Consider the following 23,712-nt stretch of genomic DNA (forward strand, 5'->3'; position numbering starts at 1 on the left):
GGGGCCCCCAACACTCCAGGACCACCAACGACGAGGCCTGCGCCTTTCCCCGAAAAGGTCAGCGAGATGAGTTCAGGATGCAGTAGTCAGGCCCCCAGGCCTAAGGTCACCTCACCATTTGCCGCTTCTCCAATAACTTACCAGGGCAAGAAGGGCCTTGCCAACTGCATCCAGGACAGCAACCATTCACAGGGGACTAGGTACCAGCTGGCGCTGAGCTAAGCCCTCTACACCCATTTGCTCTACTTCCATTAACTCACTATGTGCTCCCCACAGCCTGGTGAGGCAGCACTGCCCCAGGGCACAGATGAGAAGCCTGGACTGGCCCAAGGTCAACATGGCCTATGGGGGTCAGAGTCCAGGCTTGGGTCAAGGTTGTTTGGTTTCTATCTGTGGTCTGGTAAGTGATTACACAGATGTCACTGATTCAGGCAATGAAGTATGTGGGTGACACTGTGTATTAGCTTCCTGTTGTTGCTATAACAAATTCCCATAAATATAGCAGCTTAAAGAATAAACAAGGGCTTCCCTGGTGGCACAGTGGTTAAGAATCCGCCTGCCAATGCAGGGGACATGGGTTCGAGCCCTGGTCCAGGAAGATTCCACATGCCGCAGAGCAACTAATCCTGTGCGCCACAACTACTGAGCCTGTGAGCCACAACTACTGAGCCTGAGTGCCACAACTACTGAAGCCCGCGTGCCTAGAGCCTGTGCTCTGCAACAGGAGAAGCCACCCAATGAGAAGCCCGCGCACTGCACCGTAGAGTAGCCCCCGCTCGCCACAACGAGAGAAAAGCCCATGCGCAGCAACAGAGACCCAACGCAGCCAAAAAATAAATAAATAAATAAATTTAAATAAATAAACAAAATTCATTTTCTTAAAGTTCTGTAGGATACAAGTCAGACATCGGTCTCACTAGGCTAAAAATCAAGGTGTCAGCACCAGCTTCCAGACACCACCCACATTCCTTGGCTTGTGGGCCCCTTCCTCCATCTTCAAAGCCAGCAATGTTCCATCTCACTGACCAGTCTTCCCTGATGGTCTTTCCCTCTGACTCTCTTCCATTTTCAAGGCCCCTTGTGATTACATTGAACTCACCGGTGATGATCCAGGATGATCCCATTTACAGTCTGCTGATTATCAACCTTAATTCCCCTTTGCCATGTAAGGTAACATATGCACAGGCTCCAAGGACTAGGATGTGGACACCTTTGGGGGGCATTATTCTGCTTATTACACCATTCCCGGCAAAGTCTAGGGAGGAGAAACAAGGAGAGGCAGGGGACCCAGCCATAGAAAGTATCAGTGCCTATCAGGAGGCTGCCTTCTGCACAGAGCCTGAAATCCATGTCCCCCAGAGCCAGGCCATGGAAGCACCCTGGACACCCTCAGCATCTGAACTAGTCCTTCTGTTTCTTTTTGCTGGGATTCAGCTCTGTTCTCACATGGCAGCCAGGATAGAGAAGGTCCCAGACAATAGCCTACCAGGGTCTGGTCTAAGAGAGGCCTGGGCCCCACACACGGATGGGTCTAGGCAGAGAAGTGTGATTCTGACTTGGCAAGGCAGGACCTCTTCACAGAGTTTCAGCTGGACCTTTTAGAAAAGGTAAAATCTTGCCAGATACCACAGATGTCTATGTGTGTCAGGAGCATTCCAGGCCGAGGGACCCGCAGAAGCAAAGGCATGGGAGTCTGTGGAATGCCAAATCTTCTGGTGGGGCTGTAACACCCGCTGTTTTCTGTTGAGGATTTTTAATGTTGGAGAGGGGTTTTTCTCATGCAGCGAAAAGTTACCTACTGCTGCTTGTATTTAAATTAATACTGTATTTATTAAACTTATAAATTAAAAGAACTAGCTTTTCTTAAACATCCAAATGCAACTTGCAAATCTAGTTTTCTATTTATAAATCTATTTTTTGTGTAAAAATAAGAACAATTACTCTCACTAAGTCTTTGATGAATATTTAATTAAATCACAGGTTCAACAGATTAAATTCTGAAAATGAATGCCAATTGCAAACTTAGGTAATTAAATTCCCTAATAGATTTTAAACTACATTTTACAGAGTTGAAATAGCTGGTCCTCTCAAATGCCTCAAACTCTCAGCAGAAGAGACTTACACATATAACAAGCATATTTTTTTCTTTTTTTGTTTTTTTCCTTTACAAGCACGGAGGGAGTAGGGGGTAAAGATGCCTTCATCGCCCACCTTATTCTCCCCTCCCAAGCCAAGCATATTTTTTTCTAATCAGTTAGCAATTGTTATACACTAATAGATTAAACTTATAAACATGGTAAATCAGTTCTCTTAAATATTCAAACGCCGTTTACGAACTTAGATCCTTTTATAGTGTCTCAGTTATCTTTTGCTGCCTCATAAACCACTGAAAACTCATTGGCTTAAAATAACAACCAGGCCTCTGCATCAGCAGTTCAGGCTGGGATGAGCTGGAAGTTTCATCTGCTGGTCTTGCCTGGGTCACTCCTGTGGCCACAGCCATCTGACAAACCAACTGGGGCGGGGGCCCAGGACGGCCTCACTCATGTGGCTGGCAGTTGGCGCTGTCAGCGAGGCCCCTCGGTTCTGCCCCATGTGGCCTCCACTGCGCCAGACTGGGCATCTTCACAGCATGCTGCTCTCAAGCCCTGCTCCAAGAGGATGTCAGCAGAGGCTTCAAAATGCCTCGAGGCCTGACTTGGAAGTCACACTACATCACTTTCACCACATTGTGTTGCACAGAATTCACACAGTCACGGCATTCAATGCAAGTCACAAGGCCAGCCCAGAATCCAAGAAGTGGAGAAATAGACTCCATTTCTTCATAGAAGCAGCCAAATCCCATGGCAAAGGGCAGGCATACAGGGATGGGAGGCATTATTACAGTCATCACGGCAGGCTGTCTCCCATTCATTCCTTTTTTTTTTTTTTTTTTTTTGTGGTACGCGGGCCTCTCACTGCCGCGGCCTCTCCCGTTGCGGAGCACAGGCTCCGCACGCGCAGGCCCAGCGGCCATGGCTCACGGGCCCAGCCGCTCCGCGGCATGTGGGATCCTCCCGGACCAGGTCACGAACCCGCGTCCCCTGCATTGGCAGGCGGACTCCCAACCACTGCGCCACCAGGGAAGCCCCATTCATTCCTTTCTAATTAAAACTGCAAATCAAATAGGGTAGATTGATGCATGTTTCAAAATATTTAATAAACATGCAGGTATTAGCACAATGATTACAAAACTGCCTAAACTGGTAGCAAGATTCTGGGTTTGCTTTTCTGGCTTCCACACCTTTTAGGGTTGCAAAGCTACCCAGAGGAGCAGATTCACCATCTCAGCAAGACTGAACGTGCAGTGAGGTGCGGGACCACAGTACAGTGAGGGTTTCCAGCTTCTGGTCTTTAAGACCAGAGCAGGACCCAGGATAACTGCCAGATCTAAAGAGACCCACAAGGCAGTGCACTCCTCTCCTCAGGGGCTTGATTTTAAAGCCCAGTGCATTATTGTTTCCTGGGTCGTTCAAGTTTTAGCCCTACCCCATTTTACCTGGCCATCTTTCTTCTTTTTACTGCCTCATTCAGGTAGAGGAACCCCTGCACCTCCCAGGTCCCCCTAACATCTTTGCTGTGTGATCACAATTTTGCACCTCCCTTCACCCAGGTTGTAGCGCTCTCTTCATATTTTATCACCTACCTGTTTCATTTTACTATCTGTTTCATTGGCTAATATCATATTGCTGTTATACTTAGAGGTGTGAAGGGGGAGGATGGGTTACAAGGTACTAAATGTCCAGAACATGTAGCTATAAATCATAGGCCTGCATGGTAGAGGCCCCTCCATCTGCTTCCTCTCAGGGTGGGTCTGAGGACCTGGCCAGTGATCCAGAGGGGCTCATACTGGCTTCCTCAGGGGAAGGGCCTCAGAGGGCCCTGGAGCTGGCTGGGCTGGCAGAGGTCACTAGCTGCCCCTCCTCTGACTTCAGAGAAAGCCTGGGAAGGAGGTGGATGCTCTGGGGACATTTAGCTCGAATAAATATAGTGTTCAGTGCAAGAAATTTTTTTGCCCCCTCACCCACCCAACACCACACCGTGCAGCCTGTGGGATCTTAGTTCCCTGACCAGGGATCAAACCCATGCCCCCTGCAGTGGAAGCACAGAGTGTTAACCACTGGACCACCAGGAACGTCCCCATTGTAACAAACTTTAACAACATAATAGAAAGTGAATGCCTCTGTTATGGGCTGAATCATGTTCCCCCCCAAAAAATTCATATGTTAAATTCCCAACCCTCAATACCTCAGAATGGGACAGTATTTGGAGACAGTCTTTAAAGGGGTGATGAAATTAAAGCGAGGCCCTCAGTGTGGGCCCTGATCCAATCTGATTGGTGTCCTTATAAGAAGAGGAAAGTTTGGGAGGTCCCTGGTGGCCTAGTGGTTAGGACACCGGGCTTTCACTGCCGTGGCCCATGTTCAATCCTTGGTCAGGGAACCGAGATCCCGCAAGCCACGTGGTGTGGCCACACACACACAAAAAAAAAGAAGAGGAAAGTTGGATACACAGACACTGGGGATGAGTGCTTGCATAGAGGAAAGACCATGTGAGGAAACAGTGAGAAGGTAGCCATCTGCAGGCCAAGGGGAGAGCCCTCAGAAGAAACCAGATCTACCAGCACCTTAATCTTGGACTTCCAGAACTGTGGGAAAATTAATTTCTGTGGTGCAAGTCACCGAATCAAATCTGTGGTATTTAGTTATGGCAACCCCAGCAAATGAATGCAGCACCCCTCCCCATTCCCAAACCACAGAAGCAACAACTTTAGCAGTTAGCTATATATCTGTCTAGACTTTTCCCATGAATATATATAATCATATAGAAAGATACACACATTTTTTTGCCAAAAGTAAGGTTCGCCATACACACTGCCGCATGACTTTCGTCATTCTGCAGTCTATCGTGGGCATGTTTCCATGTCAGTATCTACCGGGTTCTTTTGAACACTCACTAATATTGTCCTCTGGCAGCAACATCGTGTTTCCCAGGATCCTCCATGGACGCACATGTAGTTGGGTGCTATTCCTTTTGCTGTCACAGACAGGGCTGCAGTATACATCCTTGTGCCACCAGGCTGGGCCCAGGTGGGATAAACCTGTAAGCGTGGAATTGCTTTTTGTATTTTAAATAGATGTTACTAAGTGTAACTTCCCATCAATAGGACGTGAGAGGGCCTGTTTCCCCATGCTCACACTTTGCACTACTTGGTATTTCTCAAGAAACAGATATCAGAAACAATGGGATTGAGATGTTTGAATCTGAAGGGACTCAACCGTTTGGCCCAGAGAAGGGTAAGGAGAATAGGGACCAAGGAAGCCTGGAGGGAAGAAGGCCAGAGAGCCTCCCTGGGAGGGGCTGCGGGTCCCATGGGGGAGCAGAAGGATGATCAGATCCATTGGCTCATTCACCAAACTCTTACAAGCATGGACTAGGTCCCAGGCCCTGAGTGCACATGGCAGTGAACAAATCACAGGCCCTGCCCTCTGGAAGCGGTATGTAGCGTGGGAGGCCTCGATATGGCCTGGGAGCCCAGGCCGGGGGTCCCTTCTGCCTCTGGCCACCTACCAGCTCAGGGAGCCAACACTCCGTTCCCCTTCCCAAAGCCAAGAAATGGCTGGGGACTTGCAGAAGGGCCCGTGTCCAGCTGACAAAATTTGCTGATGAACTGGATGTGGTTGTGAAAGTCAAGGATGGCTCCAAAGTTTTCAGCCTGAACCAGCCCAAGAATAGCGAGGCCACTGATGAGAGGGAAGTCAAGGGAGAAACAGCTTCAGGGGAGATTATCAGCTCTGATTCGAACACGTTGGGAAGTTCATTTGCCATCCAAATGGAGATATCGAGGAGGCAGCTGGGTAGACAAGTCTGGAACTTGGGAGTGAGATCTGAGCCGAAGCTAATGTGGGAGTCATCCGGGATTGTGTTTATAGCCACGAGACTGGCTGAGAGCACCCCGGGAGGGCCTGTGGATGGCGAGCTCCCGGACTGGGCTCTGGGCTCTCTGATAAGTAATTATTGGATAATAATTACCATCGTTTTATTCCTTGAAGTATCTGGCACAGTTCCTGGCTCTGTACGAGTTCACTGAATTGAGCAGATTTCTATGGCACTTTATTTCCCCCCCAACACACTTTTCCTGCTAATCAGGACTCAGACTCTGTGGTAACAGGTAGCTCAAAGTTGGAATCACTCAGTTAAGTGGGAAATGAAAATATTCTTTAGGGATTTCTCGGAACATGGAATGGAACTTCACTCTCACATGGAGAAGGAAACTCAGGTTGTCTTAAGTTCCCACTCCAACACTGAAAGTTCTTATAAAAGCAAAAATTCCATGTTCTGCAGATGCCAGAATTCTGAGCTGCAACCTTCCCCTAACCCCCACTCCTAACTCCTCACTCCCATGCTAAGCTTCCTGAGTTCCAGCTGTTTTCTTTTTTCTGATATTGGGAGAACTTTTCTTTCTTTTTTTTTTTTTTTGGCCAAGCTTGAGGGATCTCAGTTCCCCAACTGACCAAGGATTGAAACCGAGCCACGGCAGTGAAAGCCCGGAATTCTAACCTCTTGGACACTAGGGAACTCCTGGGAGAACTTTAAAACTGGGAATTTGCTCTGCAGAATCTAGTTGCACGTGGTGACCCCTTCAGTCTCTCATCTGCTGCAGGATTTACAGCCTCAGAGTTGACTCCAAATGCAGCCCTTGCCATTTTGCTCCCCACCTAAAGAGCAGCAGCACCAAAATAGCAGCATGAATCACTCCGAAGCGTCATGCATCGCCAAGGGCCAGGATGCCTGCTGTGGTGGAGCTTATGCTTGAGTTCCAGGGACCTGGGGAAGGGGACACCGGCCAGCCACCCCGCATCACTGCCTCCTGGCCCCCAAGGGAGGGCTCTGAGTTCACTTGGAGAAGCCTGAGTTGGTGGAAATCATAATGTTCAGAAGTGGCTTTACCATGACACTGAATAAGCTTAAACCTCAAGGTGCCTCATTCGCACTCCTTCTAAAGCGCCATGCTTTTTTAAAATCTGTATTTTTCTTTTCTCAAAGAGGGCCCTCTGGGACTTCCCTGGTGGCGTAGTGGTTAAGAATCCGCCTGCCAGTGCAAGGGACACAGGTTCGAGCCCTGGTACGGGAAGATCCCACATGCTGTGGAGCAACTAACGACTGAGCCTGCACTCCAGAACTCACAAGCCACAACTACTGAGCCCGTGAGCCACAACTACTGAAGCCCACATGACTAGAGCCCAAGCTCTGCAACAAGAGAAGCCACCACAATGAGAAGCCCATGCACTGCAACAAGAGTAGCCCCCAATCTCCGCAACTAGAGAAAGCCCGCACACAGCAACGAAGACCCAATGCAGCCCTAAATAAATAATAAACAAACAAACAAACAAAAACTGGAGTATGGGTTGCTTTGTTTAATCCTCAGAAGTGACCTTGGGAAGTCATAAGCAGTTCATCATCTTCATTTACAGACAAGGATACTAGAAAAGCCTTCTTTGGGTTTCTTGAAAATTCCAAATTTGTTTCAGTCTCAGGGTATTTGCACTTCCTGTTGCCCTGTATGGAACGCTGTCCGTGTCTTGCTTTTCATAACTGCAAGTCTAAGGGGTTCACTAAGCCCCCGCCTCTAGGCGCTCCTTCCCTGCCTCCCTGGTAACTCTTTATCCTTACTTTTTGTTTTCTTTATAGCACACACCACTCCTTAGAATTATCTTTATTTGTAACTTTATTTTTATTTCACAAATGTATATGGTACTTATTCTGTCGTCAGGCACTGTTCTCAGTGCTTTGTAAATATCCAATCATTCAATCCTCACAACTACTCTGACACCGAAACTTTTTCATCCACATTTTAAAATGAAAGCAACTAAAGCACAGAGAGGTTAAGCAGGTTGCTAGAAGTCACACAGCTGTGGAGTTTAAGTATCATCTTTCTCTCCCACTAGAAAACAAGGTGTGCAGAAGCTGCATCTGAGGGCTGCCTTGTTCACTGTTGAGCCCCTGTACCCAGAGTACTGTACCACACACAGAACTACAAAAAAGATGTGTGACAGCAGAGACCAGGTCACAGAGAGGGAGAGATGGCAAAGAAGCCTGGAGAGAGGCTGTTGAGGAGACGATATAAGGCCTCAAAAGGCATCCAGAGGTGGAGAAAGAGCTGGGCTGGGGGGCAGCAGTGGAATTGGCAGGAGTGCGGTGGTCTGGGGACGGTGCCAAGAAGAAAGGAAAGGTCTCGTTGACAGATTTAACTTAGCAGATGAGTAAGAGGCCAAACACCTTGGAGTCACCTCCTTCCTTCATGTTCTGCACCCAATACATCAACAGATCCTGTCAGCTCTTCCAAAATGCATTCTGAATCCAACTTTTCTCACCCATCCTCTGCTCCCACCCTGGCCCACAGCACCATCACCACTCTCCTAGAATCCTGCAACAGCTTCCTAAGAGGTTCCTCTGTTTTCGTCCTCTTCATTGATACAACAATCAGAAGAATCCTGATAAAACTGACAGATCACATCACTTTTCTGCATGTTCCCAAGTGAACACAATGGCCTCCCATTCTGCAGGATCTGCTCCTGCTTCCTCTAGCCCCACCTCCCACTCCCTCCCTGCCCCTGCCATCCTGGTCACCCCAAGGCCTTTGCATCTGCTCTTCCCTCTGACAGCAAGGTTCTTCCCTAGGATATCCATGAATTTCACTCCTTCACTTCCTCAGGTTTTTCCTCAAATATTAGCTTCTCACTGGGTCTGATCTGGACCCCTACTGAAAATGCAACACTGCCCCACCTGCCCAATGCTCCGCTTTATTTTTCTCTACTGCAGATACACTATGCAAACTTTTTTTTAGTTTGTCTCTCTCACTAAAATGAGCACCACAAAAACAGTGATTTTTGTCAGGATTGCTCACTGCATTTCCCCAGTGCCCACACTTACACCTAAAAAATTATAGGGCATATTTGATGAATTAACGATTACCTGCTACGTGCAAAACGCTGTACAACGCACCTGGAAGACAAGGATCTAAAGGAAAAGACACAAGGCCCTTGTAGGCCCTACAAAATGTGGTACGGATACCAGTCTCTGGTTTAGTATGTGATTGGACACATGTGTAGACCATGATGCTGTGAAAGCAAATAATAGGTGGGCAGAAATTAGTGAGTTCATTGGGGGCAGGTCGTCAAGGAACCCTGACAGCTCATCTCAGCCTGAAAGACCTGAGGAGACCCTAACCTGGCAGAGCTGGTGGAAGGGAGATCCCAGCAGAGGAAACATCTTGCAGGCAGGCCCCAAGTGAAGGAGCCCACCTAGTTCAAGGAACAGACAGGTCAGTGCGGCTGGAGACTGGTGCTGAAGGTGGAGGACAGGGAAAGAAGAGGTGGGAAAAGTAGGCCTGCCATGTTAGACAGGCCCTGATCCCCAATCTAAAAGCCTCCAAGAGTTTCGAGCAAAGGAGGGGGTTATCAGGCAAGCGGATCTACAGTGACCTTGGCTGTAGTGTCGAGAATGGGTCAGACAGCTGGGATGGAAAAGAACGCTGTGGAGACAACCTATTAGCATAAAGGGCAGTTAAAACCCTCGGAAGGGACGGCATTACCCAGCGGGGGCGGGGGAGAGAGGTCACAGCAGGACCCAAGACCCTCATCTAAGCTCCCTCCAGACCCGTCATGCGGCTGCTTTGCTCCGTGAACCACATGCTGGTCCAGGACGAAAAATCATTTTTCTCTCACGCTCTAAATCTTTTCGCTTCTCTACAGGTACCTGCCCTGCCTCTGGCAGAACAGCCGCGATTTTAAGGACCGCCCAGGCCGCCGCCGCCGCCCGCCAGGTGATCGAGCACCTCAGTGAGGTCTTTTGTCTCCCTTACCCCTTTACCTCCGAATAACGGGGAAACTATCCTTCATTAAGTACTAAATACTCTACTACATAAATATGAACGATCCACGGCCCTGGATTACCAAACTCTCTTCCCGAAAGATTCAGAGGTGGTGCCATTCCACGGAGGGTCCCCGCCAAGGTGAGATTCCAGGCCTGTCCTACCCAAGCCCCAGCACCTTCACCACCACGCGGGATTTTGGAACACCCAAACCCAACAGCGGGATCCGGGAACGCGTCGGGGGACTCTCCCGAGGCCGACGCTCGGGCGAAGGACCAGGGCTCTCTGCCGCCGGGGAGGAGCGAATTGCCAAGGCCACACTATCCGCAGAGCGAGAAAGGAAGCGGCCAGCGTCCCCAGCGACCCCGCCAACACCGCAGCCTGGGGTACCACCGCGGTGGCTGCGGCCTTGGGCTCCCATAAACCACGGCTACAGTAAAACCGCACCCTGCTCTTTGAAGGGCAGCAATTTAAACCTATCAGAGCAAAGTGTCTGCAACTCACCGCCCAATTGAAATTTCCTAAAATCTGAAGGCGGTTCCGTCATGGAGTCCGTCAGCCCAATGGGAGAGGTGGAAATTTCCAGAAAGAACAGGACCAATGGGCGCGGCCAGCGCGGCCACGATTGGCGGACCAAGTGACCAGTCACTGTCGCAGAGGTCTGCCCTTCCCTCCAATCATAGAGCTTATGATGGGCGGAGCTTTTAGGGGAACGTCCAATCCTGAGATGCGGGGGAGGCAGGGTTCTCCATATTGTCCAATGAGAGAGAAGCAAAGATGATGGGCTAGACTTCAAGCCAATAGTAAAAAAACTCATAAAGCCCCCTAGAGGAGCGCGACCAGTGAGCCCGAGAGGAAGGGGCGGGATCTGGGGGTCCCGGCAGCTTCTAGTAGGTTCCAGAAGGCGGCGCGTGCGGTTGTGAACGCGGAGCGGACGGAGTCTATTCAACTGGGTTCCGGGCCGGGCTATGGAGCAGGTGAAGGGGGAGGGGCGGGCTGAGGCCCGGGGCCGTTCGGTGACCCGCCGAGGCTAGGCCGCGGCTGGAGGAGCGGGGCGGGAGCCCAATTGGGGCGGCCGGGGCGGCCGGGTTGGGGACCGGGGCCGTCGGAGCAGCTGAGGCGGCGAGGGCGTGAGGGCCGCGGCGGGCGGGCGAGCGGGCAGCGAGGGTTGGCTGTGGGGAGCGCGGGTTCGGCTCAGCGCCTGTCGCCACCCGACTCGGCGAGATGGGCTGGGAGACGTATCCGTTCGGCATAAGTCCGGTTCGCGGCGGGAAGAGGAGCCGCGGCCGGACTCCGGAGGTCTCTCGGGAAGTGGGTCCAGGCTGAGCCAGGGGGATGGCGCCCGAGGCGCTGGGAGGAATGGAGGTGGGCGAGGGGCCTTGCGAAAGGCAGGAGGGATTGGGTCAACCTCTGGGAGTTCGTCATCTGAAAGGGGGATCAGAGATTGCGGACGAAGAGACTACCCAGGACTTGGCACAGTTAACTTGGAGGAATTCGGGGAGCGGGGACGGGAATACACTGGAAGTAGCTGATGGACTTAGTAGCCAGAAGTAGGGAAAACCCTACTTCTCTGTATCTGAAGAGGCCGGGATGGAAGAGTGTTTAGTGAAGGTATGACGAGCAAGCAGGCCGACTTCTTTTCATGATGCAGGAAAGGGGAGGGTGCAGCAAAAGTCCTTGGAATGAATTTCATCTCTACCAGTGTTTTACAAACGTATGTGCGGCCCCTCCCCCTCCTCGTTTTTCTTTCTGTGTGCGTGCGATTCAAGAGTAACAGGACTGATACTTACAAAACTTCGGTTTCAAATTGCAGAAGGAGGAATTAGTTGCTTAGAAAATTTAGAATATACAGATAAGCAGTAAGAAGTAAGTTATTTAACTCCTCTCAGCATTATTGGGGGGCCGAGTTTGAAGCTGCTGCTAGTTGCTTTCAGTGACTTAATTGTACGCTCTGTGGCCTGAGGGTTGTGAAAAGCCCAGAGAGGTTTTATTCAATTGGAAGCTGTTATTAGTCTGTAATGATTGACTTGGGGGAGTGGGGGGACAGCTCGGGTGTTAAGGTGTGATCTACAAAGCCGAACCTTTTGCCTTAGTATAGGTATTGCTCTTTTAGCCAAACTTGGGGCCTCTTCGCTAAATTTTTAGAAATTAGAGTGGAAACGGAGAGGTTAATAAACATTTTGAGCCCTTCTGATAATTAAATTGTATCTGGGATTCAGTAGGCTGTGATATAGACAAGAAACAGAGGGCTGATGTGAGAAACACATTGCTGTGTTAAATTCAAGAAAAGCTCTCATCCCGCCGTTATCAAAAGAGGAAAAAAATTTTTCTTAATCGCAATTGCCCCTTGTAGAAGTGTAGGTACAGGTAGACTGTGAGTGACTAAACTCAGGGATTGCATGTTTACCATGCCCGTTGTACAAATGGCCTGGCATTTTACTCCAGGTGTGTTAGAACCTACTGTCTTGCCCCCCATTCAATATGTAGCTTCTTTTTTTTTTTTTTTTAATTCTGAGATCCATGTTTCAGTTTTAGGAAATATTCAAGTTGGACAAATTTGAGTGTCCAAAATTGTGTTTTTTTAACTAAGCACCTTTCAAATAAATCTCATAGTGATAAACTTTTAAAATTTGACCCAATACAGACATACAACTGTATAATATGTCAGACAAAACAACTTACTGTATTATATGTACCACATGCTGATATTTTCTATTCCATTTGATGTTTTAAAGTGCTGGTTGTGTACGAACTTGATTTCCTGTCTTACTGCAGGTAGGTGCCCAGTTTGGAAGATGTTCTGTAGGATAGGCAAGAACTTCACCAAGCTGTTCTCAGCGGCCTCGTGGTATTAGTTGAGTTTTTAAACTTTTTGCCGCCTGGCCAGCATCTTGGGCTCTAAGGTTTTTATCCCTTGCTTGCTAAATTTGGTAGTTTCTTCTCCTTTTTCCTCATAGAGCTTGTCTCTCTAAGATCTCTCTGGTTGGTGGAGGTTCCCAATTAGTGTGCCTCAAGGTTCCAAAGCCATTTCTCATAACAGAATTCTTTCTTGCATCAGTACACTGGGTCATGGGCAGATGATAGGTACCAAGAAAGAATGACTTTGTGTCTTGAGGGACACAGCTTAATCTCACCAAGTGTGTATGCATTTGAGGGATGACCCTCCCCTCTTGTAGGGCTCCCTGGTTAGGAGAAGCCCTTTAATTAGGATCCTGTTCTGACAGGGCCAGGGTCACTTTATTAAACGTTTTGATGCGTTCCTGCTGTTTTCATTCCGGATATTTGAGAGGATAGTGGATTGAACCACAAATAGTGTTTCTTTATTCTTCTTCATCCTTTTAGTAGCATATTAATACTTAAGCATGACAAAAACTGTTTTTTTCTAGCTTTCCTTAACCCGTTAAGGAACAGACCAGTAATCTACCCGTGTTGTGACATGTTACCACATCTGTAAGTGGAAACAGATTGTTCTTTGATCATAGGTGAGCGTCTTGATGCTCCTGGAGCCGGCAGGTTGCTGAAGCACGTATCAGTGCACGCTCAGTCCACTTCCTTCTTGGTTGCTTCTTCCTGTGAGGAGTAACTAGGCCTGTGTTCAGTTTATCATTCGAACTTGGGAAATCCATGGCAAATAAATTTGTTTTTCCACAAAACGAACTCATGAGTATGTTCTAGAGTGGCTTCATCAGCTCAAAGTAGAGATTTTTGGAAGAGTGGCTGGAGTTCTCACTGATCCACAGGGGAGCCAGCAAAGAACAGTGTCAGGCCACTTCTTCCTGGTTATTTTTTCCTTGCTGGTTCCCAAAGGTGTGGGAAATGTAAATTAATGAATCTATGATTTCTCTTTTCTGATCCATAAAGTAACCTGTTTGTCAATAGCTGTGGAAAGGAATGAGTATCCCCTAAGAAATTGGGACTAAAGAGACATTTTATGGAGAGAAACTATATTGGTTCCTTTTCTTCTCAGGTAAATGAGCTCAAAGAAAAGGGCAACAAGGCCCTGAGTGCTGGCAACATCGATGATGCGTTGCAGTGCTACTCGGAAGCCATTAAGTTAGACCCCCAGAACCACGTGCTCTACAGCAATCGTTCTGCAGCCTATGCCAAGAAAGGAGACTACCAGAAGGCTTATGAGGACGGCTGCAGAACCGTGGACCTGAAGCCTGACTGGGGCAAGGTAAGCTGTGCGCGTGCTGGGGCTCCTCAGGTGCCCAGAAACTCCTTTCGGGGGCAGTTCTTAAATACCAGCCCTCCTGGCTTGCCTAGTTGGCTATCTCGAGAGACTCAGAGTTGATTATTCCCCTCCCCCCAGTATTCTTCCTGCCTGTTTGAGAATGTTCCTCAGAGTGACGGCATGTTTCATCAAATCTGAGGTACCATCGGTTAAGACATGTCTTATTTTTTGTACTACTAGGAAGGAAAACACTACCCAAAAAACTGACAACACTTAGGGTCATAAGATGAACTGGGAGGGGGCAGGTGTGCACCTTAGATGTTTGGCTGTGTTCTATAGGGTCGATAATATACCATTGCTGTATCCTGCTCCTCTTTCTGTTTTTCCTTTGGCCTTCACGTGAATACCCATTTTGTTTCATGAAATCTAGAATAGTTTTTTTTGAGTTCATCTTAGGAATTTACTGCTAGGTGTCTTTTATTTTGTATTTTTCTTTGCTGATTTAAGGGCTATTCTCGAAAAGCAGCAGCTCTTGAGTTCTTAAACCGATTTGAAGAAGCCAAGCAAACCTATGAGGAGGGTTTAAAACATGAAGCAAACAACCCTCAGCTCAAAGAAGGTTTACAGAATATGGAGGCCCGGTTGGCAGGTAGGCAGGCACCATGTATACTGCTCTTTTCCTTTTATTTACTATTATTATTATTACTTTTTTTTTTTTTTTTTTTTTTTTGCGGTACGCGGGCCTCTCACTGCTGTGGCCTCTCCCGTCGCGGAGCACAGGCTCCGGACGCGCAGGCTCAGCGGCCATGGCTCACGGGCCCAGCCGCTCCACGGCATGTGAGATCTTCCTGGACCGGGGCACGAACCCGTGTCCCCTGCATCGGCAGGCGGACTCTTAACCACTGCGCCACCAGGGAAGCCCTACTATTATTTTTTAATTGGGATTAACTTTGAGGCTCCCCCATCCCCCAGTGGGCATAGTAACTGACTTCTAGTGATGTGCTTTCCTTCGTTTGAAACAGAGAGGAAATTCATGAACCCTTTCAACATGCCTAATCTATACCAGAAGTTGGAGAGTGATCCCAGGACAAAGGTTCTGCTCGCTGATCCTACCTACCGGGGACTGATAGAGCAGCTGCGGAACAAGCCCTCCGACCTTGGCACGTAAGTCAAGGTGGCACCGTTTGTCTCTGGAAATGGACATGAACGTTGTGCTTTCTTCCTGGGATCCTGTGGCAGGGGGTTACCTCGACCGGACTGCAGAGTTTCTCCTTTTGTTTTTTCTCCAAAGAGCAGTAGGAGTTTATTGCTTTGTTTACTGTTTATGTGTATTTTTAGAAAGGGTCAGGGGGGGTATATATCAGAGTAATCCGGAGTGTTTGTTCTAACCCTCCCTTCCTTCTTCACTGCTCTCCTGCTTTGCTGACCTAGCACCAACCCTATCCTTTCTTTACACATAGGACCCCCTCTCTCTGTTGGTATATTGGAGTGGAAACTCAAGGTTGAAAGGATGTCAGATCTAAAGAGGTCTCTCTAAACCTTGTACTGCTATCTGTGACTGTCTGAATCCCTCTGTCTCCTGAGATCAGACAAAGTGTATCTCTAACTCATTTATTTCTCTGTGTATCTGCTGGCCTCAAATAAATTTGGTCTGTGTTACCTCATTTTATATGGATATTTGAAAGGTTGAGTATTCCCCATTTGTAACTTTTAGTACAGGATCTAGGAACCTTCTCACGGGTGAGAAGCTTTTATATACAGTAATCTGAGCTTTAGCAGTAAATGGGGTTTAAGATCAGTTGTGGAGAGGACTAAGTGCTGTTTTTTGTTTTTGTTTTTTTAACCAATACTAGGAAGTTGCAAGATCCCCGGATCATGACTACTCTCAGCGTCCTCCTGGGGGTCGATCTAGGTGGGATGGATGAAGAGGAGGAAGTTGCGACACCTCCACCGCCGCCGCCTCCCAGAAAGGAGACAAAACCAGAGCCGATGGAAGAAGATCTTCCAGAGAATAAGAAGCAGGTGTCTTGCTCTTTTTTTTTTTTTTTTTTAACACTGTTTACTATCATGAATTTAGAAGAAACAGCCAAGTCAACTAGAAATATGTGTGTCAGTTGGGACCATCTATAGACTTTCATTGGCTGTGATTGTTTTCTGAATGCTCAGTATGTGCTAAAGTTACTGTTGTTAATTAAAATGGTCAGGGGACTTCCCTGGTGCTCCCAGTGCAGGGGGCCTGGGTTCGATCCCTGGCGGGAACTAGATCCTGCTTGCATGCTGCAACTTAAGAGTTCACATGCCACAACTAAGAGTCCACGTGCCGCAACTAAGACCCAGTGCAGCCAAAATAAATAAATAAATAAATAATAAATATTCAAAAAATAAAATAGTATATTAAATGGTCCACGTAACAAGCAGTTTCATAGGAATCGTGTATCTCAAAGTCTTCAGGCAGCGGAAGCTACTAGTCCATAGTCCCACGGCCGCTGTGGTTCTGGCAGTGCGGATGTCAGCCAGGGCCAGCCAATAAAGTTGTGTGTGGTCCTTGTCCTTGCGGAGATCCAGAGGAATGCTGTCTATCATTCCTTATGCTTCTGTTTCCTGGTTGGACATGGTGTGTAGTTGAAAGTTGTCTGTGTTGCTAAGTGAACAACTTTCAGTCTTCCAGAGCAGGAGGCATGTGCCTGAACGATTTTATTTCCCTTCTTATAAATGGGAACAGCAGATTGTTGCCAAATTTAGTACCTTTAAATGGGTAAGCGTTGGTTGTTCATGGCGCCTCAGAACTGGAAAAAGGCCCGATAACGTGGGTGGTAGTGAGCTCGGCTGAAGACTGCTGCCACCAGGACAGCCCCTTCGGCTCCCCACCCTCCTAAGACCCCGAGACAGCAGGCGACAGAAACCGAACTTGCTCAGCCTCTCGGAATTAAACCTAGCACAGAACTATGTTGTCCTCTCTGAAGTTCTTTCCAGCTGAAGGGATTTCCTCTCCCCTGAAGAAGCCCTCACTTGCTGACAAAGATCCAGGAGAGTAGGTGGGATAGGGGGAGTTTCAGAGGAAGCAGACATGAAAGTCTATAATTTTTCATCCTAACAGCTGATACTTCACTGTGGGTGTCGAGAACCTGCTTCCGTAGCCTTGTTAGTTGTGTATGCTGCGTGGTACTGACGTCACAGGCCCTTGCTCTCTTTGCCGTCTGGTTAGATGTGCTCAGCACTGACTTCTCCCACACCTTATCTAGGCACTGAAAGAAAAAGAGCTGGGGAATGAAGCCTATAAGAAGAAAGAGTTTGACACAGCCTTGAAACACTATGACAGAGCCAAGGACCTGGACCCCACCAACATGACTTACATAACCAACCAAGCAGGTGAGACCCAGGACGCAGGTGCAGGAGTTGTTACGTGGTCCTGGGGGTGAGGCATGGACTGACTCTTCCTTTTTGACCCTCCTGCCTGGCAGCCGTGTACTTTGAAAAGGGCGACTATGGTAAATGCCGGGAGCTTTGTGAGAAGGCCATTGAAGTGGGGCGAGAAAACCGAGAAGACTACCGACAGATTGCCAAGTACGCTTGACCTGGAACGCCTTGAGCGGTGTGGAGGGTTCCATGTCTGCATGGGGAGGGGGCTGCTGGCTGCACAACCTACTCTGTTAGCTGTGGGCTGGAAAGGAGGCTGCAGGATCCTAGACAGAAGGTGTTGGAAGGGCGTGGTTCCTGGGCCAGTGATGTGGGCCTTGTGTCTAGTTGGTTGCAGGTGTTTTTTTCTCTGCAGGGGCTGACCTTGTCTGTGTTCTGCCCTTAGCAAATTCTTTTCTCTCTTTGTCAGAGCTTACGCTCGAATTGGCAACTCCTATTTCAAAGAAGAAAAGTACAAGGATGCCATCCATTTCTACAACAAGTCTCTGGCAGAGCACCGAACCCCAGATGTGCTCAAGAAATGCCAACAGGTGGGTAGGGAATATGGGATGTTTTGCTATTTTTTGTTTTATTTATTGTAGTCATTACTATTTAGTGATAAATCTGTTGTCTTTGGTCATTGTATATGATGCTGCCCCTGTCACTTAATGATGACAACATGTAGGGAATAACTCAGTTTTTCTGCTGTGATTTTTGGTTGGCCAAGGTTTCCACCATAAGTTTGTTGATATTGAGGGGTCAGTGCTCTGACGGTGTTGTGGTTGTTACTGAAATTTAAGTTTTTTCTTACCTTATACAACCAAATCATGTAGGGGAGTGCTTTTATTCACAGAAAGATTAGGCAGAAAATTGAACTCTCAATACATAGATCATTTTCACACAGGGCATATCTTTGTATCAACTGTACATCAATACCGCTCATTCTGCTTCATAGTACCTACACCTTGATGATGAGGAATATAAAAATTTTTTTTGAATTGAGGTAAAGTTGGTTTACAACATTATACTTCAGTTGTACAACATAGTGATTCAAAATTTTTATAGATTATATTTAAAGGTATTATAAAATATTGGTTATATTCTTTTTTTTTTTTTTTTTTTTTTTTTGCGGTACGCGGGCCTCTCACTGTTGTGGCCTCTCTCGTTGCAGAGCACAGGCTCTGGACACGCAGGCTCAGTGGCCACGGCTCACGGGCCTACCCGCTCCGCAGCATGTGGGAGCTTCCCGGACCGGGGCACGAACCCGTGTCCCCTGCATTGGCAGGCGGACTCTCAACCACTGCGCCACCAGGGAAGCCCCCTGGTTATATTCTTTATGCTGTACAATATATCTTTGTAGCTTACTTAAGCTATACATAGTTGTAAGAAATATAAAATTATTAAACCAAAAGTTAAATCTTGCCACTGTGAAAATTGAAATTCTAATCAGACTTTTTATTAGCCCAATGTTTATGAGAGTTTAAATGACTATTCCAAGAATTAATATTTTTTTTAGGCAGAGAAAATCCTGAAAGAGCAAGAGCGGCTGGCCTACATAAACCCTGACCTGGCCTTGGAGGAAAAGAACAAAGGCAATGAATGTTTTCAGAAAGGTACCTACAGCTCAGTTGATGGAACTTTTGGATAAGAGCAGTGTAGATGTTGCTTTCTGTGCCTCGGCTGACTGTAGGGTAGATGCGCTCTGGTGGTGTGCTTTATTTTATTTTTCGTTTGTCTTTTCCATGTTCAGGGGACTATCCCCAGGCCATGAAGCATTATACAGAAGCCATCAAACGGAACCCAAAAGATGCCAAATTGTACAGCAATCGAGCTGCCTGCTACACCAAACTCCTGGAGTTCCAGCTGGCACTCAAGGTGAGGCTCTGGGAATGCGGAGCAGCCGTTAATGTAACCTGCGCATGAGGAATATGTTTTCCTCTTTTCATGTTTTCATCAGCGTCAGCTTGATGTTCTTATTTTGATCATAGATTCAAGGTGGTGATGCACATGTGAAATTTGTAAAAATACAGGGCCTGTGTCTACCCTGTCCTGGCCTGTGGATTTATTCGTGGTTGGGAGTATTTGGGAAAGTAGATCCTTTTCCCTCCCCTTTGTCCTTCCTTACATTTTTTGTTGTTTACCTTTTTAACATTTTAAGTGTATGGTTGAGTCGCGTCAAGTACATCCACATTGTTGTGCAGCCATCACCAACATCCATCCCCAGAACTTTTTCATCTTCCCAAATGGAAATTGCATTTTCTAAACACTAACGCCCCAGCCCCCTCTCCCAACCCCTGGCAACCACTGTTGTATTTTCTGTCTCTGAATTTGATCGCTCTAGGGACTTCCTGTAAGTGGAATCATACAATATCGGACCTTTTGTGTCTAGCTTACGTCACTTAGCATAATGTCTTCAAGGTTCACGTTGTACCATGTGTCGCACTTCGTTTTTCGTGGCTGAATGATATTCCATTGGGTGGGTAGACCACGTTTTGTTCATCCATCCATGGACATTTGGTTGTTTCCACTTTTTGGCTATTCTGGACAATGCTGCTGTGAATATGGGTGTACAGATATCTGTTTGAGTCCCTGGTTTCAATTCTTTCAAGTGTTTTATGCAACAGTGGAAGTACTATAGTTCTGTGTTTAATTTTTTTGAGGAACTGCCTTACTTTCCACAGCAGCTTTACCCTTCTTTTCTTCCATACTCCAGTTAGATAGACCTGCGGCTGTCAGTCACGTCAAGCATGCTCAGATATGATCGTGTTCAGCACTGCAGGAGTTGCTCTCCATGGTGCTCTTGAGCATGAGCCGCTCTGTGCCTCTTGGCGAGTTTTAAACTCTTCTCTGGGAGATAAACCTGGACTATCTTGTGGGAACTAGACAAAATGTTATCTGTCTAGACACACCAGTACCTGAGTCCGTGATGGTTTTGTTTGATGCCACTATTTTCTCGGTCCATCTGGCCTAGAGACATCACTGCTGCCGGTGGGACTGCACAAGGGGAATGTCAAAAGCAAGTTGGTTTGCAAAGCAAAGAATAACATTGTTGTCACCTGAGAGGTGGAACAGGACTTTCCCAATGTGCAAATGGGAGGAAAGAATGAGTAGAATTGCTCCCAGTCTTAGAGCTTCTTGGTTGGGCCTCAGTGCACACACGACACTGCATAGCATTCTTTTCTCCGTAATTTTATGTTTTGAAGATATTTCAGACAAAAATACGCAGAATACCTATGTTTTCCACCTTTTCTTCAACCATAAGCATTGACACTTTTGGCGAACCATTTGTGAAAGGAAATGATACATTTTGGCACTTGACCTCTGAATTCGTGAGCATACATCTGAAATGACTCTCCCTGTCCTGTCACAATATTATTAGCACCTAATAGCAAAACTCAGGCCGTAGTGTCATCTGCTGTGTGTCTATGTTCAGATTTCCTTAGTTGTCTAAAAATAAAGTTTTAAAGTTGTCAATATCAAGGTCCATTAGTTTCATCTGGTGATCATGTCCTCTTTAGTTTCTCAAACTAGAAGTTTCCCCACCTTTTGGTTTTTGGGGGGTTCCCCCCCCTTTTTTTTTTTATCATAACATCAGCCTTTTGAATAGTCCCAGCCCCCTTATACGAGATGGTCCATGATCTGGATTTGTTATCCCTTCTAGTTCTGCTTTCCTTCCTTCTCTACTCTCCTTTTGCTGGGCCTGCTGTTAAATTACCAAGCTGCCAGGAACAACAGAAGCACTAGAGGGAGGAGGGTTAAATTGGGAGACTGGGATTGACATACACACACACTACTATGTGTAAAATAGATAGGTAATAAGGACCTGCTGTGTAGCACAGGGAGCTCCACTTGGTGCTCTGTAATGGCTTTGTGGGAAAAGAATCCAAAAAAGAGTGGATATGTGTATATATAATAACGGATCTACTTTGCTGTACACCTGTACAGCACCTGTAAATCAACTATATACTCCAATAAAAATTTTTTAAAAAATAGAACAGAAGCATTAGAACAAAAGCAGAATGTTCTGTAATGGCCCTGGGTGAACAGTTAGATTTGTAATTCCAAGTGATCAGTCTGCCCTAGAGTAGCTCCTCTAAAGGAATGAGCCTAATTCTTTTTTGCCTTTCCTCCCTAGGACTGTGAGGAATGCATCCAGCTAGAACCGACCTTCAGTAAGTGCCTTTCTGTGCTGTTTCTCTGTCCCCTGACTGGCCAGAGGGTTGAGAGAAGGAGAGAGCATATTCTTTGCCTGTGTGTCTTTCGGGTTTGTAACATTTAGGAGCTAGTGTCAGGCTGAGGAACAATGGTGTTCAGATGAAGAGGTGAAAGAGCAGCCTTCAGAAGTGCGTTTTAGGTGAGATGCCTCACCTCTCCCTTTCTGTCTGTGTAGTCAAGGGTTATACACGGAAAGCAGCTGCCTTGGAAGCGATGAAAGACTACACCAAAGCCATGGATGTCTACCAGAAGGCACTCGACCTGGACTCCAACTGTAAGGTGGGGCTGCTCTGGCCTTCAGTGAGCTCTCCCCTGCCTCCGTGTCTCTGATTCTTCCCTCTCGCCTGTTTCTCTGTGTGTCTGCCTTCCCCTCAGTTACCTCTGTTACCTCGGACCTGCTGCAGCAGTGAGCCAGGTAGTGCTAACACCCTCCGCTTTGGGCTTTGCCGGAATGCAGGAGGCCGCAGATGGTTACCAGCGCTGCATGATGGCCCAGTACAACCGACATGACAGCCCTGAAGATGTGAAGCGGCGGGCCATGGCCGACCCTGAGGTGCAGCAGATAATGAGTGACCCGGCCATGCGGCTCATCCTGGAACAGATGCAGAAGGACCCCCAGGCACTCAGCGAGTGAGTCAAGTTTCGGGCAGATGGCCTTCGAGGGAAAAGGTGGACAAAAGCATTGAGAATGCACAACGTTGGCAGCAGTGTGATCTGAGTGGAATATTTATAGTGTAATTCTTACTTGGAAGGTTGGCAGTGGTGGTGAGCTGGAAGGATTTCGTTTATATATGTTAGTGGCAATGGCTTAAGTGGTTAGTTGGGAAGACCAGTTTTGCTGGGAGAGCGCTCTCAGCTTAAACCCGTGTCCGTGGACTCCTTTGCAGCAGGACTGGTCAGGTTCCCAACAATGGCAGAGGAGGCCCATGTGGGTCCCCCTGGGCAGTCTGCCAGGACGCCCTTACCACCTCTTGTTGGTTGGTGGTGTCCAGGGGGATTTGTGTTGGTTGGGGCTTGCTCTGCGAGCAAGTAAGAATTTTTATAGGTTGTCCCATTTCAAGTAACTTTGCCTCTTGTTTGTCAGACACTTAAAGAACCCTGTGATAGCGCAGAAGATCCAGAAGTTGATGGATGTGGGTCTGATCGCAATTCGGTGATGACTTCCCTTCGCCCTCACGTGGAAAGAGGAGCTGGGACCGCGGCAAGCAGCACGGAGCAGAAGGGAGAGAAGGGGAAACAAGCGAACAACTTATCTACCTATTTATACAGACGTACGAGGACGGTTCAGAGACTTGTACTCACGTATTCGTGCAGCCGCTGCCTCTGGGCCCTCCCAGCACACGCATGGTCTCCTTCCCCTGCCCCCAGTCGCTGTCTCAGCTGCTCTCCCATAGTTGGTTATTTTTTATTTGGGGCAGTGGGCTTGTAAGGGGAGGGGAGGGTGTTCTTCCCAACCTCAGGTCCCAACTGTCTTCACGTTGTTAACTCCACGTCCTCTCCTCCAATAAAACAAGCCAGTCAGGCGTGGTTATACATTGTTATGTCCCTGAGTAATTTATTTGCCAAAAGACTTTGAAGCAGGTGTCCTGTAGGGGTCACAGCCTGGATTGGGAGAGTTGAGTGAGAACTGAGCACCGGGCACCAGGCCCGCTCGCGCTCTTCCTTCCTGAAGGGTGAGGTGGGTGTGAGCTTGGCTGGGTTCCCTGGCCTGGCAAGGTGGCCACTAGGTGGTGCTGTCGCCCAGCGAGCAACTGAAAGGGGACACGGAGGCTCCTGACCCCGAGTGGCTCCAGCTCCGGAGGGTCATGAACTTGCAGGTGATTCCCGCGCAGTCAGTTCTCCACACTCAAACCGCAAAGCCAGAACCAGTTAGATCCAGAGAACAGTGGGTCCCACTCGAGAATTGAAGACAATTTCTATTGCAAGAGACACTGCAGACCTCCTTTTTGGAAAGGTCAAATCTGTCAGCTGCTGTAGTTGTAGTTCTTAACTCACTGCTCTCAACTGAGTTCAA

At 47.8% G+C, this 23,712-nt stretch overlaps 1 protein-coding gene across 1 annotated transcript; it reads left to right on the forward strand.

Annotated features, from left to right (window-relative positions):
- The first annotated feature begins 10,787 nt into the window (after positions 1–10,787).
- Positions 10,788–23,236, forward strand: STIP1 (stress induced phosphoprotein 1). Its single transcript, XM_081239171.1, has 14 exons — positions 10,788–10,890; positions 13,881–14,090; positions 14,595–14,736; positions 15,110–15,251; positions 15,941–16,109; positions 17,330–17,456; positions 17,549–17,651; positions 17,914–18,034; positions 19,000–19,096; positions 19,234–19,358; positions 21,619–21,655; positions 21,874–21,977; positions 22,156–22,328; positions 22,783–23,236. Exons 1-14 carry the CDS (start codon positions 10,882–10,884, stop codon positions 22,853–22,855), a joined length of 1,632 nt encoding a protein of 543 aa, XP_081095297.1. The 5' UTR covers positions 10,788–10,881; the 3' UTR covers positions 22,856–23,236.
- The last annotated feature ends 476 nt before the right edge of the window (positions 23,237–23,712 follow it).

This window comes from Mesoplodon bidens, assembly GCF_964165515.1.
Source record: "Mesoplodon bidens genome assembly, chromosome: 7".
Taxonomy (NCBI): Eukaryota; Metazoa; Chordata; class Mammalia; order Artiodactyla; family Ziphiidae; genus Mesoplodon; species Mesoplodon bidens.

What these genes read in the sequence shown, in the direction of transcription:
- STIP1 (XM_081239171.1), top strand. An exon ending in TGAAGCCTGACTGGGGCAAG is followed by an intron (nt 14,091 to 14,594) that starts GTAAGCTGTGCG and finishes TGCTGATTTAAG; the next exon opens with GGCTATTCTCGAAAAGCAGC. An exon ending in CCAGCTAGAACCGACCTTCA is followed by an intron (nt 21,656 to 21,873) that starts GTAAGTGCCTTT and finishes CTGTCTGTGTAG; the next exon opens with TCAAGGGTTATACACGGAAA.